Raw genomic sequence first — 12791 nt, forward strand, 5'->3', positions numbered from 1 at the left:
TTGCTATGACATGTATCTACTTTAACATTTTCCTATACAGCAACATTCTCAAGCAATGTATGTTCTCACGTTAAAAATAAAAACCGTAGACTCCGACTTTTCGTGAATATATCTTGCTATGCACTATATTTTACGTTGGAGCACTTTTACTCCAATTCATGAAACGACTCTAGTTTCTATGTAATCATACAGCAAAGAATGCATTCAAATGTATGCAGTTTCTCTCATTTTAGTGAAAAGGCTTTTATTGAATAACGTAGCAGCTAACGTAGAAATGTTATTTCAATTCAGCTTCCATACCTCTGCTTATCCAGTGAATGTGAATACACATTTCAATATTAATTATCTTCCTGATTCAATTTAAAATACAGTATGTAAAGTGCTGTGGAAAAAAGCTGTTTTGCACATATGCAATATTGGTTTTTTTAGGAGGCATTGAGAATATTGGCACATTTAGATGTATTTTTTTCTGCCAGCAAAACGGTCAATACACTCGTTACAGGTATCACCAGATCTCTGATGGATCTTACATTAATACAGTGGTGAAAATTGTCCGATACATTTTATCAAACTGACATGAAAATGATTGTAAAACAATTTGGGTCTTTCAGAAGCAAGTGTATTTTATATATTACAATTCCTTAGCTTTAGGCATGGTGTGATAATGGTTATTCTATACATAACACACACCGTGCACAACAGATTTTTATTTATATAATTTTTTGGCTTGGGCTTCTATCGGATCATTCACGTACAGTATATACACTTTTGTCACTTGATTCTTTTCCTGCATCATTTACACATTGCATTAACCATTATAGTAGAACATCTCCTCCACCAGGTAGCTGGAGCTGGCAACTGTAGAAAAGCCCACGTATCACACAGTTACATTGTGTGGAGGACATCACATTACAATAAAATAAGCCCCAGTGCCCTGATTCAGATGCAAATGATAGTTTTGTATCTGCTATTGCACAAAAGAGATCAAAATGGCACTGTCTTTGGTGAGATTGCGATTATTTTGTTATATGTCTGCCCTTTATTTCACTAGTTTCACTATCAAAGGCTGAATCAATACAAACTTGACTTTATTGTGAGTAAAGGTGAAGTCTTAATACCATTAAGGCTCAGTTGCCCAATGACTGGATCTTTCTTGTCAATACGATATGTGACTTGTTGAACATCCTTACTGTAATTATGACGTTAAGTAAAAATGTTGCTGAAAACTCAATGTTGGTCTCCAGGTGACTTAACCACTCATGTGGCTCATTCAACAATCTTTTACGAATAGTACATATGGCTGCCTCCTGGGTGAAAACGTGGCATTCTGCTTGGACCACCATAGGAGAAAGAGTGCTTCCTGTTTGGGTTCTTCATTATTTTTTTTTAACTCTCCAGTATATTTCCTAGCAGTGAAGAATTTTTATGAATGCCTTTCTGAATTCAACATTGAACGTGGTGTAGATGATAGGATTGACGGCACTGTTAACATAACCAAGCCAAGTAAATGCATTATACATGGTTGGTGGTAAGCTGTAGTGAATATTTAGGATATGGGTAATAAAGAAAGGAAGCCAGCATATAATGAAGACACCTGCAAAAAAAAAACACATATCAATAAAACTGTAATGAAGGAAGTACAGACAGTGTCTAAAATCATTGACTCTGTATGCAAAGTGCATGTGTTATTTAAATGAGCAATCCACACAGCAAAAGAAAGGTGTGCATTTGGCGAAAAAGCCTGAGTAAGACCAATCACAGGGTAAAGTACAGATAATCAAGGTGAGCTTATGTCACTTTCAATGTGTGGTTGCTATCATGACAACTTACATAACATGTGCTTTACCAGATATCACCTATCGTGCAAGTGGTCAAGTTACCTGTGAGCAGATGTTATGGATGATCATCCAATATGAAATGGCAACAAAGTTAGAAACCACTCAGTAACAAGCAGTGACTAGTAACTACTGACTGTTGTTAATTGTGACAGCTTACGGCAGTTACTTACTTTCAAGATTGAAAATGATCATTTTGTTTCAGACTAATAGTCATTAAGGTATATATTGTAACAAAAAATGCAGGGATATATCACGCAGGTTAATAAACTTCCAAAATGATTTAATACTCTTTCATAAACTTTCCAAATTATTTATCTACAAAAAATCCAGAAGTCTTTAATGGTGGCTTCTGTAAGTAATTTGCAAACTTTTTTTCTGACAGTATTGAATCATTTAGCAAGTTTAATAAATCAAAGCTATAATTTTCTGCTGTACCTTATGAGGTTGAAGATTTATTTCAAATGCTACAATTTGTTTTTCAATTTGACAATTTTTATTGCATGATCAACCAAAAGGTATATGTGTGCATCATTGAGTATTTGCAACATTACATAGTCACAGCAGAGAGCAACAGCATACAGTACAGTACATGAATAATGCAATACTAGCCTCGATTAACAATGGTGCAATTGCTTAGGTGATTCTATCACTAATCCTAGTACCGTGTTCGTTGATGTAGCATTGACCAGCAGGTTTTTCCCTTTAACAGTCTGTCTAATGAAGTAAAGTGATAGAACAGAACTATGAGTAACTTAATGAAAGAAATAAACTGGTGGGGGGACAGGGGACAGAGTGGTAGGGTGTCCTGACCCTTCAGTTTTAGCTTAGATTTAATATTTTTCATTCATGTATTTACAAGGGTTGCTTCTCTTCTGCAGTGTTATATCTAGTCCATCAGTCATATGCCATGGTCAAGATATGGTTAGATCCGAATTGTGTCATTTTCATTTTTTTCTTATGACCAGTTTAGGTTTATTTGTTTTTTAATGGCTGCTATGTCCGGTGGGGCAGTTTGTCTCCACAACCTGGATATTACCAACGGTGCTGAGATTATAATGTGGTACAGTAATGCTCGGTGGGGCTTGGGAAGTACAGGAGGGAACATAAACAGAATTTTAAACAACACGTAATATAAATACATCACACACTTTAATTGTTTAATTTTTTTTTCTTTTTTTTCTTTTTTTACATCAGAAAGGCTTCTCTCCCATGAGTTTCTACCGCTTGACAATAGGATAGATGCCAATTCATCATATGTTGTTATATGCAAAAAGGTTCTATATAAAGATTCATTAATATTCATTTTATTTGTATTATTTTTATTTGACGTAAGTTGATTTTGTTTTAAAGTTTTGAAAGCTTAAGTTTTGAACTAACCCACATTCCTAACAAATGCAAATCTCTAGATTTGTTTTCTATTGATGTGGAATATTAAATGGTTTATTTAAAAATGCAGACTTACCTAGTACTATGGCCAACATTTGTGTGGCTTTCTTTTCTTTCTGCTGGGAGAGTTTCCTCTTACTTAAAGTTTTAAGTGATGTTTGTGTTTTTCCATTTGGCATTGACTGTATTTCAAGTGCTTTAGTTGCTTTTCCATTGTCTTTTGGATGTCCATTCTTTTCAGTCTTATATGGACTGTCAGCTGGAGAAGGTAAGTCAGCATTGTTGCACTGGTCAGATGGGGCAGGTACATCCAGATGTTGGTGGTTGGGAGAAGCAGACTTATGTTTTGATTTCTCTGGTGGTGATGTGCTTGACATCATTTCCATCTCCATCTCTTCTTGGTGGGTTCCAGCTTCCTGAATAAGAATCAAATATTATATAATACAGAAAAGTGAATACACAACCCTCTGAGAACAAAGCAAATTTCCAATAATATTAAAAAATGCATAGACTATAAATCATCTGTTGAAAGCTAAATTATATTTTTGTCACTGTATGAAATCTAAATAATGAAAGTTGTCAAACTTTGCAAATGGATTGAGTTGGGTGTTGGGTGTCCACCTTGTTGATATTTAAAGACCTGTTATATTTATATAGCCATCTTTTCCCACTAGATTTATATTGCTCTATTAGTAATTGATTTAAGGATTATAAAAATATCACAGAATAAATCTGCCAATCTGCCAAAGAATATGAATGAAACGCAGAAAAAAAAATAATTTATATATTTCAAACATTTTGAAGCAAGCAATTCTCAAACAAACCCTCAGGGACCACCAACAATTCAAGATCTCATTATTATCTTTCTATTCCAATGTCAATATCCAGAACACCTGGAGTCACAGTACTCATAAGTAGAGATGTCGCGAACATAAATTTTCCGTTCGCAAACGGCGAACGCGAATTTCCGCAAATGTTCGCGAACGGGCGAACCGGGCGAACCGCCTAAGACTTCAATGGGCAAGCGAATTTTAAAACCCACAGGGACTCTTTCTGGCCACAATAGTGATGGAAAAGTTGTTTCAAGGGGACTAACACCTGGACTGTGGCATGCCGGTTTGGGATTCATGGCAAAACTCCCATGGAAAATTACATAGTTGATGCAGAGTCTGGTTTTAATCCATAAAGGGCATAAATCACCTAACATTCCTAAATTGTTTGGAATAACGTGCTTTAAAACATCAGGTATGATGTTGTATCGATCAGGTAGTGTAAGGGTTATGCCCGCTTCACAGTGACAGACCAAACTCCCCGTTTAAAGCCCCGCAAACACTGCAAACTGTTGTCAGAGGAAGACACACGAAAAAAATGCCACACTGCTGAGCTCTGCAATAACGGCATTCTGGTGGTGGCAACAGCATGCGTTGATTGGCGTGCTGTCTGGCTGACCCTGGGTGCCGATGCATGCTGTCTGACTGTGCCACTAGCTCCTTGCGACAACCTCCCCCTGCTTCCAACTCGTCTCCTCCTCCTCTCTGTCTCCCCATCTGAACTTTCCCCCTGGTCTTCTTCTCTTCTAGCGGGCACCCACATGACATCCACGGACGCATCGTCATTTTCAACCGCTTCACTTGTATCTGACAAATCAGCAAAGGAAGCAGCATCATCATCACACCGTATGTCCATGTGTGTAATGCTGCCTGACTGAGACATATCCCTGTTATCTACATCCTCTGGCAATAATGGTTGCGCATCACTCATTTCTTCCAACTGATGTGTAAATAACTCCTCTGACAGATCAAGTAAAGCGGCTGTGGTGCTAGTGTTGGTGGTGGCGGCAGGCGGGCAAGTGGTAACTTGAGAGGTGCCCGAAACTAAGCTGGAGGAGGATGGTGCGTCAAGGTTCCGAGCAGAAGCTGTAGAAGATTGGGTGTCCTGTGTTAGCCAGTCAACTATGTCCTCAGAACTTTTTGAGTTCAAGGTACGTGGCCTCTGAACACTGGGCATTATTCTAGGGCCAAAGGGAATCACAGCACCACGACCACGACGACCCCTGTGGGGTGGCCTGCCTCTGCCTGTCATTTTTTTTTCGATTAGTGGTACTATGCGTGCAAGCTACTGTGACAACAGATATGAGTGGCACTGTGCACTGGCAGAAGTTGGCAGAGTAGACGCTGTAGGCCTGACACACACGCTTGCAGACAACAAACTGCTTTTTTTTTTTTAAATGTACACTACTGTTACACCAGATATGAGCTGCACTGGTGTGACACTGTGCCCTGGCAGGCCCTGAAATGCACACGTGTGAAGGAAACTGACTGCTATTATATTACAGTCAAAAAAGTTTGTTTTTTTTAAATGCAAGCTATTGTGACACCAGATATGAGTGGTGGCACTGGGTAAGTGGGCACAGTATACGCTGTGAGCCTGACACACACACTGGCAGACTGATGTTCTAGCCCTAAAAATGGCTTTTTGGGGTGCTGTCCTTACAGCAGAGATCAGATGAGTCCTTCAGGACTGTAGTGGACACTGAAAACACTAGCCTAGCTATCAATTTCCCTATTAAATCAGCAGCAGCTACACTGTCCCTCCTCTCACTAAGAATGCAGCTTCCGGGGGAAGGGGCCTAGCTGTCATGGAGGAAAGACGCACTTCGTGTGAGCTCCCTCAATATCTCACTTTAAGCAGCTATCAACAAGCTAATTTCACCCCAGAAGGGGATGACCCAGCAATGTTGCTCCTACCTGACCGACCCGACATGCTTAATAGTGGTCAGCAACTCGACAGAGTCTTACTTACCTCCGCGTGGCAAGTGTGGCCTGGTGCTCACCGGGCGGGAGAGGCGGGAGAGGCGGACGATCTCCCGATCCTGTGGATGCCTAGGAGCAGCTACTTCCTGGCAGGAGCTCCGTTACCCCCCCTCGGACCGGTGGGGGTTATCCCAGTCCACCCCTGAGAGGCTGTCTGGAGCTAATGGACACAGAGCACAGCCGCCCAGGCTGACATACTCATCTGCGAGTCTCCCAATATGGCGGCAGCCGCGTGTCCTCCTGGTACCAGCAAAGCATGGCAGGATATTGAGTCTAAGCTGGACAGACTTTAATCAATTTTGGAAGCAAATAACAAGCAGGAAGCCCCACCACAGCTAAGCGAAGCAGTCCCCATTAAAATCCACCAACGCAAAAGGCGTCAAAGACGGGACCGGAGGCACAAACAGAAATGCAAAGCCTGCCCCATGTCAAGCACTTGCCTCCACCTTAAGCCACCACAATCCCGCACCGGATGTGAAGCACCACCGGAACAGATCCGACCACCCGACAAAACAAGCTTCCACCACCTCAAGCCGCGAACCCGCCACTCAGCCAGATATTTGCCTTTGTTGTTCCAGGTATCAGGGACTCCCAGGGTCTGCACCTGGCACCCAGAAGGGATCAGATGAGCACAAGCAGTAAACAGCAGCCTGCCAAGCATGTCCCACTATAGCCGATCTTCCACACCATGCCTTTGATCACATGAACTGCTCTCTGCACATTAACTAATCGTAAAGTAGCAAGCGTTTAAACATGTAATTATTTCACCTCCTAAAGAGTTTATTGTCGTAGTTCCTTACATGCCTTTACCTCAACCGTTCATGTATTATGTTATTCACTAGTCTCATCTCATGGGGCGACTCACACTTGATTTATAACTAGTGGTGGAGCTGCTGATATAAATACACAGTTGATAACGTGCAAGCTACACCCTAAACATGACAGCCATCTTTCACAACAATGTACTGCTATATTCTCATACCCTCAGTGCAACTAGCCATGATATACGCACGTTCAGCCTAGCATGCTCAAATATAACACACTTCTGTCTAAAAAAAAAAAAAATGCAGCTTCCGAATGAATCTAAAATGGATGCTGTCCAGGAGGTAGGAGGGTCTGAGAGGGAGGGTCTGCTGCTGATTGGCTGGAATGTGTCTGCTGACTGTGAGGTACGGGGTCAAAGTTTACTCAATGATGACGAACAGGGGGCGGACCGAACATCGCATATGTTCGCCATCCATGGCGAACGCGAACAAGCTATGTTCGCCAGGTACTATTCGCCAGCGAACTATTCGGGACATCTCTACTCATAAGGGTTTCATAAGGGTTTGGAAAAAGTCACAAGAAATAAATGATATAATCAAAGGTTGCACTCCACCTTTAGAACAAAATAAAGAAAGGCAGTGACAATAAAAAGATCTCTGTTTATTATCCATGTGAAAAAAAACATGAAACAATATTGGCAGATAGACAGGGAAAATTAGCAAACTGTGTATGCAAAAAGGGTGGTGGGGTGGATTATACACCACATGCCTGATAAAACTGAACACGCTTTGCTCCAGCTCCGGGCACTTTGTTAACAGTTTGAAAAATATCACAGCTATTAAATGCACTAGAGTAAGGAGTGTTAATAATTAAATATCAAAATCAAATGTTAGGCTTTAAAAGTCAAATTAAAAACATTCCCAAAGTCTGCTGTGTTTTCAGCTTAGCTAATGTAGCCTAAAATTTTAAATTAACTTTGAATTATTGTAAAGTAACAGGGAATATTCCTGAATGTTTTTTTAACTTTCTTACCGTTAAGGATCAGGGCTGTTTATACATTTCTGAATAACCCTTCACATATATTTTTAAAAGTAAGACAATCTAAAGTATTAAACTTGGGGTATTTTGACTCTTTTAATGCAAACATTTTACCACTAGAAAGATACAAAATAGGTGTGGCTAAAATGAAGGTGCTTAACACTTATTTGGTGCAGATTATTTGGTGTAGCTGCTATATGCACTTTTAGGGGATACTTCAAAACCACTATAATTGTGAAACCAAAAGAAAAACAAAATACCAAGCAGTGAGTCAGAATGCAACAAACTTCAAACCAACTTGATATAGGTGCAGCGCTAAAAGTGTAATACTAGTGTTCCTTATGCACTTACCCCTTACAATAGGCACGGGGTATACATGCAAAGTAAACAAGAAAAAGAGATATATAGAGTAGTACTGTCAGATAATTTTAGTGGAAAATATATAATACAAAAGGGAAACTCACATTGTAAAGAGCCTTTTATAAGGGTATAGGCTCTAAACACATCAGCCAACGTGCCTTTTAAGGTAGGCAGTAACACCTAGGGATAGAGGATGTTCCTGTCTGTGGATTGTATCTTTTATAGAGCCTTTTGGAAACTGGCTCTAAGTACTGCAGGCATCAGTGTCAAATTATAGGTGACACTTCCCTCAACCAGATACCAAATATAGGGAGGAGATGGAGTGTAAGTACTTAAAATTCCAATTTATTTGAACGGAAAATAAAATACATGTAAAAAATAGCATGCATAAATATAAAAATAATAATAATAAAATATCCACTCTCCTCTTCTGTCAGAAACGCGTTTCGCCGTCCTTCTCGGCTCAGACTGAGGAAGCCGAAAGGATGGCGAAACACGTTTCTGACAAAAGAGGAGAGTGGATATTTTATTATTATTATTTTTATATTTAGGCATGCTATTTTTTACATGTATTTTATTTTTACCGTGCACATTCCAGATTTGCAACTTGGAATTTTCACAGCTGGTCATCATGCACACATGTCCTATTTGGGACATTTTTTAAGCCGGCCAATGTAATTTACCCCCTTCATACAATATATTTTTAAAAGTAGACACCCTAGGGTATTTCAAATGGTGGTATTTTAACACTTCCCATGCACTAATTCTACTACCAGTCTTTGTTAAACTTTTGGGTCGTCATTTTTTTGTATTATTTTTCACTCACATTGTACTTTAGGCATGGATTCTCAGTTCCTGTTATGTGTTACTGACAAAGAACCCAATATGTGTTCAACAACATCTCCTGAGTCCAAATGCACCCCGTGGTACATGTTTTATGGGTTTTTGCAAACTTACAGGGGTTAAATGCTTTCCCCTTTTCCATGTGTGTACATTGACATTTGCCAGATTGGTTTGCTGGGCCTATGTTGCCCTTGAGACCGTATGACAGCCCAGGAATGAAAATTAACCCCATCATGGCATACCATTTGTAAAAGTAGAAATCCCATGATGATATTATCAGTATACTACACTTTACTGTTCTAAAACTCTCATATTTGTGTTGAGTAATGTCTCACGAGTACAACAGTACCCCTCAAGTACAGGTTTTATGGTGATTTGGAATCTTACAGGGTCTAACATAAGATTGCAATTTTTTGTTTTTGTAAAATGCTATTTGAAAGTTGCCTTTGAGACAGTATGGCAGCCCAGAAAGGAGAATTACCCAACCATGACGTACCATTTGAATAAGTAGACAACCCAGTGTATTCAAAATGGGGTATGTCCAGTCTTTTGTAGTAGCCACTTAGCCAAAAATGCTTGCCAAAGTAAGTGTTTTATTTGTTTTTTGCATTTCTTTCCCTCAAAAACTGCACTTTTACTGGTTATTTCATCGTTGCAATAAGTGTTACTGTTTTAAACACTCATATTTGTGTTCAGCGAAGTCTCCTGAGTATAACAATTCCCATATGTACAGGTTTTATGGTGTTTTGGAAAGTTACAGGGTCAATATAGGGCTTGCCAAATTGGTTTGCTAAGTCAATGTTACCTTTTGAGATCATATGTAAGCCAAGGAATGTGAATGAACCTCATCATGTTATACCATTTTCAAATGTAGACAACCAACGGTATTCAAAATGGGGTACTCCCAGTCATTTGTAGTAGCCACTTAGTCACAAACGCTGGCCGAAGTTAGCATTTTTATTTGTTTTTTGCATTTTTTTAAACAAAAAATGCACTTTTACTGTTGATATCATCGTTGTGATAAATAAAATTTTTGAAACACTCATATATGTGTTCAGCTAATTCTCCTGAGTATAACAATACCCCCCATGTAAAGGTTTTAATGTTTTTTTTTCTAAAGTTACGGGGTTAAATATAGGGCTTGCCAATTAAATTCTCTGGACTGTCTGTCTGGGTTGTCAGGCAGGTCCCTCAAATTATAATTAATAAAATCACATAATTATGTCGTTAATAGTTAAATATATATGTAGAATAAATGTGTGTGTGTATATATATATACATATATATATATATATTTTTTTTTTCATTTTTTTTTTTCATTTATATTATAACCACATGAGTGGTTCACTGGCTTTCCATCTTTTCCTAAGTTGTGTCTCAAAGCTATTGTATACAGCAAACACAGACTCAAAGGAATCCATGTTTAAAATGGAATTAAGCAAAAATGTAATTATTTGTTAAACTAATTTGCATATGCCCACCCAGAATCCTTTACGGTAGTAACATCACTGCAAGTCTTATTGCTTGACTGGTGAGCAGATTTTTGTTTAACATTGTATCAACTATATATATGCACCAGGCCTAGATACCTACCTCAATTATATGCCAATTTGAAAATGTTCATTAACCTTTAGAAGTTAAAGATTAACATTTATGTTTTAAATCAGCGATAAAAAAATAGTTTAACAGTATTGTCGTGTGATTAATAAATCTTTTGATGCTTGTGTTTTGAATAAATATATATATATATATATATATATATATATATATATAAAACACAACAATTTCTGGCACTCATCCCAAACAAAAATAATCTAGATAGTAACTACCAGGTGCTTCTCTGTGCAGTAATATAAACAGAACAAATTGAGAGCACTCCATGGATTTGGTGAATCAAAAAAAATATATTAAATAACACGCATAAAAATCAAAGTTTCGACCGTCTTAATAAAGACCGCTAGACTTTGATTCACCAAATCCATGGAGTGCTCTCATTTTGTTCTGTTTATATATATATATATATATATATATATATATATACATACATATATACACACACACACACACACATGTACTATATGTGTGTGTGTGTGTGTGCATAAATATATTTAGATATATTTATTTATTTATAAAATATTTTACCAGGATGGATACATTGAGATTTCCCTCGTTTTCAAGTCCTGGGTCTTTGTCCGCAAAACATTGTTACAATAGGATCCAATATTACAAAAATACAATATACAAACTATATATATATACACACACACACACACACACACACACACACACACACATATATATATATATATGTGTGTGTGTAAAATAATATATATATATATATATATATATATGTATACAAAAATGTATTAAAAAAAAAAAAAAAACACTAACTTTGGCCAGTGTTTGTGACTAAGTTGCTACTACAAAAGACTGGATACACCCCATTTTTAATACCCTGGGTAATCTACATTTGAAAATGGTATGCCATGATGGGGTTATTTGGCATTTCTGGGCTACCATATGGTCTCAAAATGCAACACAGGCCAAGCAAACCAATCTGGCAAAGTGAATTGGGCAAGCCCTATATTGACCCTATAACTTTCAATAACACCATAAAACCTGTACATGGGGTGTATTGTTATACTCGGGAGACTTTGCTGAACACAAATATGAGTGTTTAAAACAGTAAAACATATCACGATGATGAAATGACCAGTAAAAGTGCAGGTTTTTTTTGTTTTGTTTTTTAAATGCAAAAAACAAATAAAAATGCTAATTTTGGCCAGCATTCGTGGCTAAGTGACTACCAAAAAAGACTGGACATACCCCATTTTGAATACCGTGGGTTGTCTACGTTTACAAATGATATGCCATGATGGGGTTAATTTTCATTTCCAAGCTGCTATACGGTCTCAAAGGCAACATAGGCCCAGCAAAAAAAATTACTACCCTAAAGCTTGACAAAGAATCGTGGTAGAATTAGTGCATGGAAAGTGTAAATTACCACCATTTGAAATACCCTAGGGTGTCTACTTTTAAAAATATATTGTATGAAGTGGGTAAATTACATTGGCCGGCTTCCAAAATGTCTCAAATAGGACATGGGTGCATGATGACTAGCTGGGAAAATTCCAAGTTGGATAACTGGAATGCGCACCCTCCAAATAAGGTCTTTTAGCCCCCAGAGATACTGACACCCCTTAACATGGATGGTATCACTGTACTCAGGAGATGTTGCTGAACACATATTGGGGTGTTCTTTGGCAGTAACACTTAAAGTTCTCAGTACATGTATTCGTAAATTTCTATGTGTGTCACAAAAATCACCAATTATTTTTTGTTTTTTATAAATATGGCATAGATTGGTGGTAAAATGGTTGCATGAAAAGAGTCAAAATACCCCACTTTAATACCTTAGGTTTTATTATTTTGAAAAATATATACAATGTGTAGGGTTATTCAGGGATTACTGACAGATATTAGTGTTACAATGTGACTCATTAATTTTGAAAAAAAATAATTGTTTGAAAATAGCTACAAGTGCTACTTGTACTTATTTCCCTATAATTTTTTTTAAAAAAAGCTAAGAACATTGTGTATTTCTAAACTCAGGACAAAATTTAGAAACTATTTAGCATGGCTGTGTTTAGGCGGTTGTAGATGCGTAACAGCTTTTGTGGGTCATAGTTCGAAAAAGTGTTTTGGTTTTTTTTCTTCATCATATTTTATATTTTTTTTATTTTTTGAC

General features: G+C 37.7%; 1 protein-coding gene across 1 annotated transcript in view; it reads right to left on the reverse strand.

The window, feature by feature from the left end:
• Positions 1-371: 371 nt before the first annotated feature.
• Positions 372-12791, reverse strand: part of DRD2 (dopamine receptor D2) — a 272797-nt gene continuing 260377 nt past the window's right edge. The window contains exons 8-9 of the mRNA XM_063437078.1: positions 3301-3640; positions 372-1594 (exon numbers count right to left, since the gene is read on the reverse strand). Coding sequence (XP_063293148.1) covers positions 1407-1594; positions 3301-3640 — 528 coding nt within the window. The 3' untranslated portion in view covers positions 372-1406. The remainder of the gene's footprint in view (positions 1595-3300; positions 3641-12791) is intronic.

The sequence above is a fragment of the Pelobates fuscus genome, chromosome 11, assembly GCF_036172605.1.
Source record: "Pelobates fuscus isolate aPelFus1 chromosome 11, aPelFus1.pri, whole genome shotgun sequence".
Taxonomy (NCBI): Eukaryota; Metazoa; Chordata; class Amphibia; order Anura; family Pelobatidae; genus Pelobates; species Pelobates fuscus.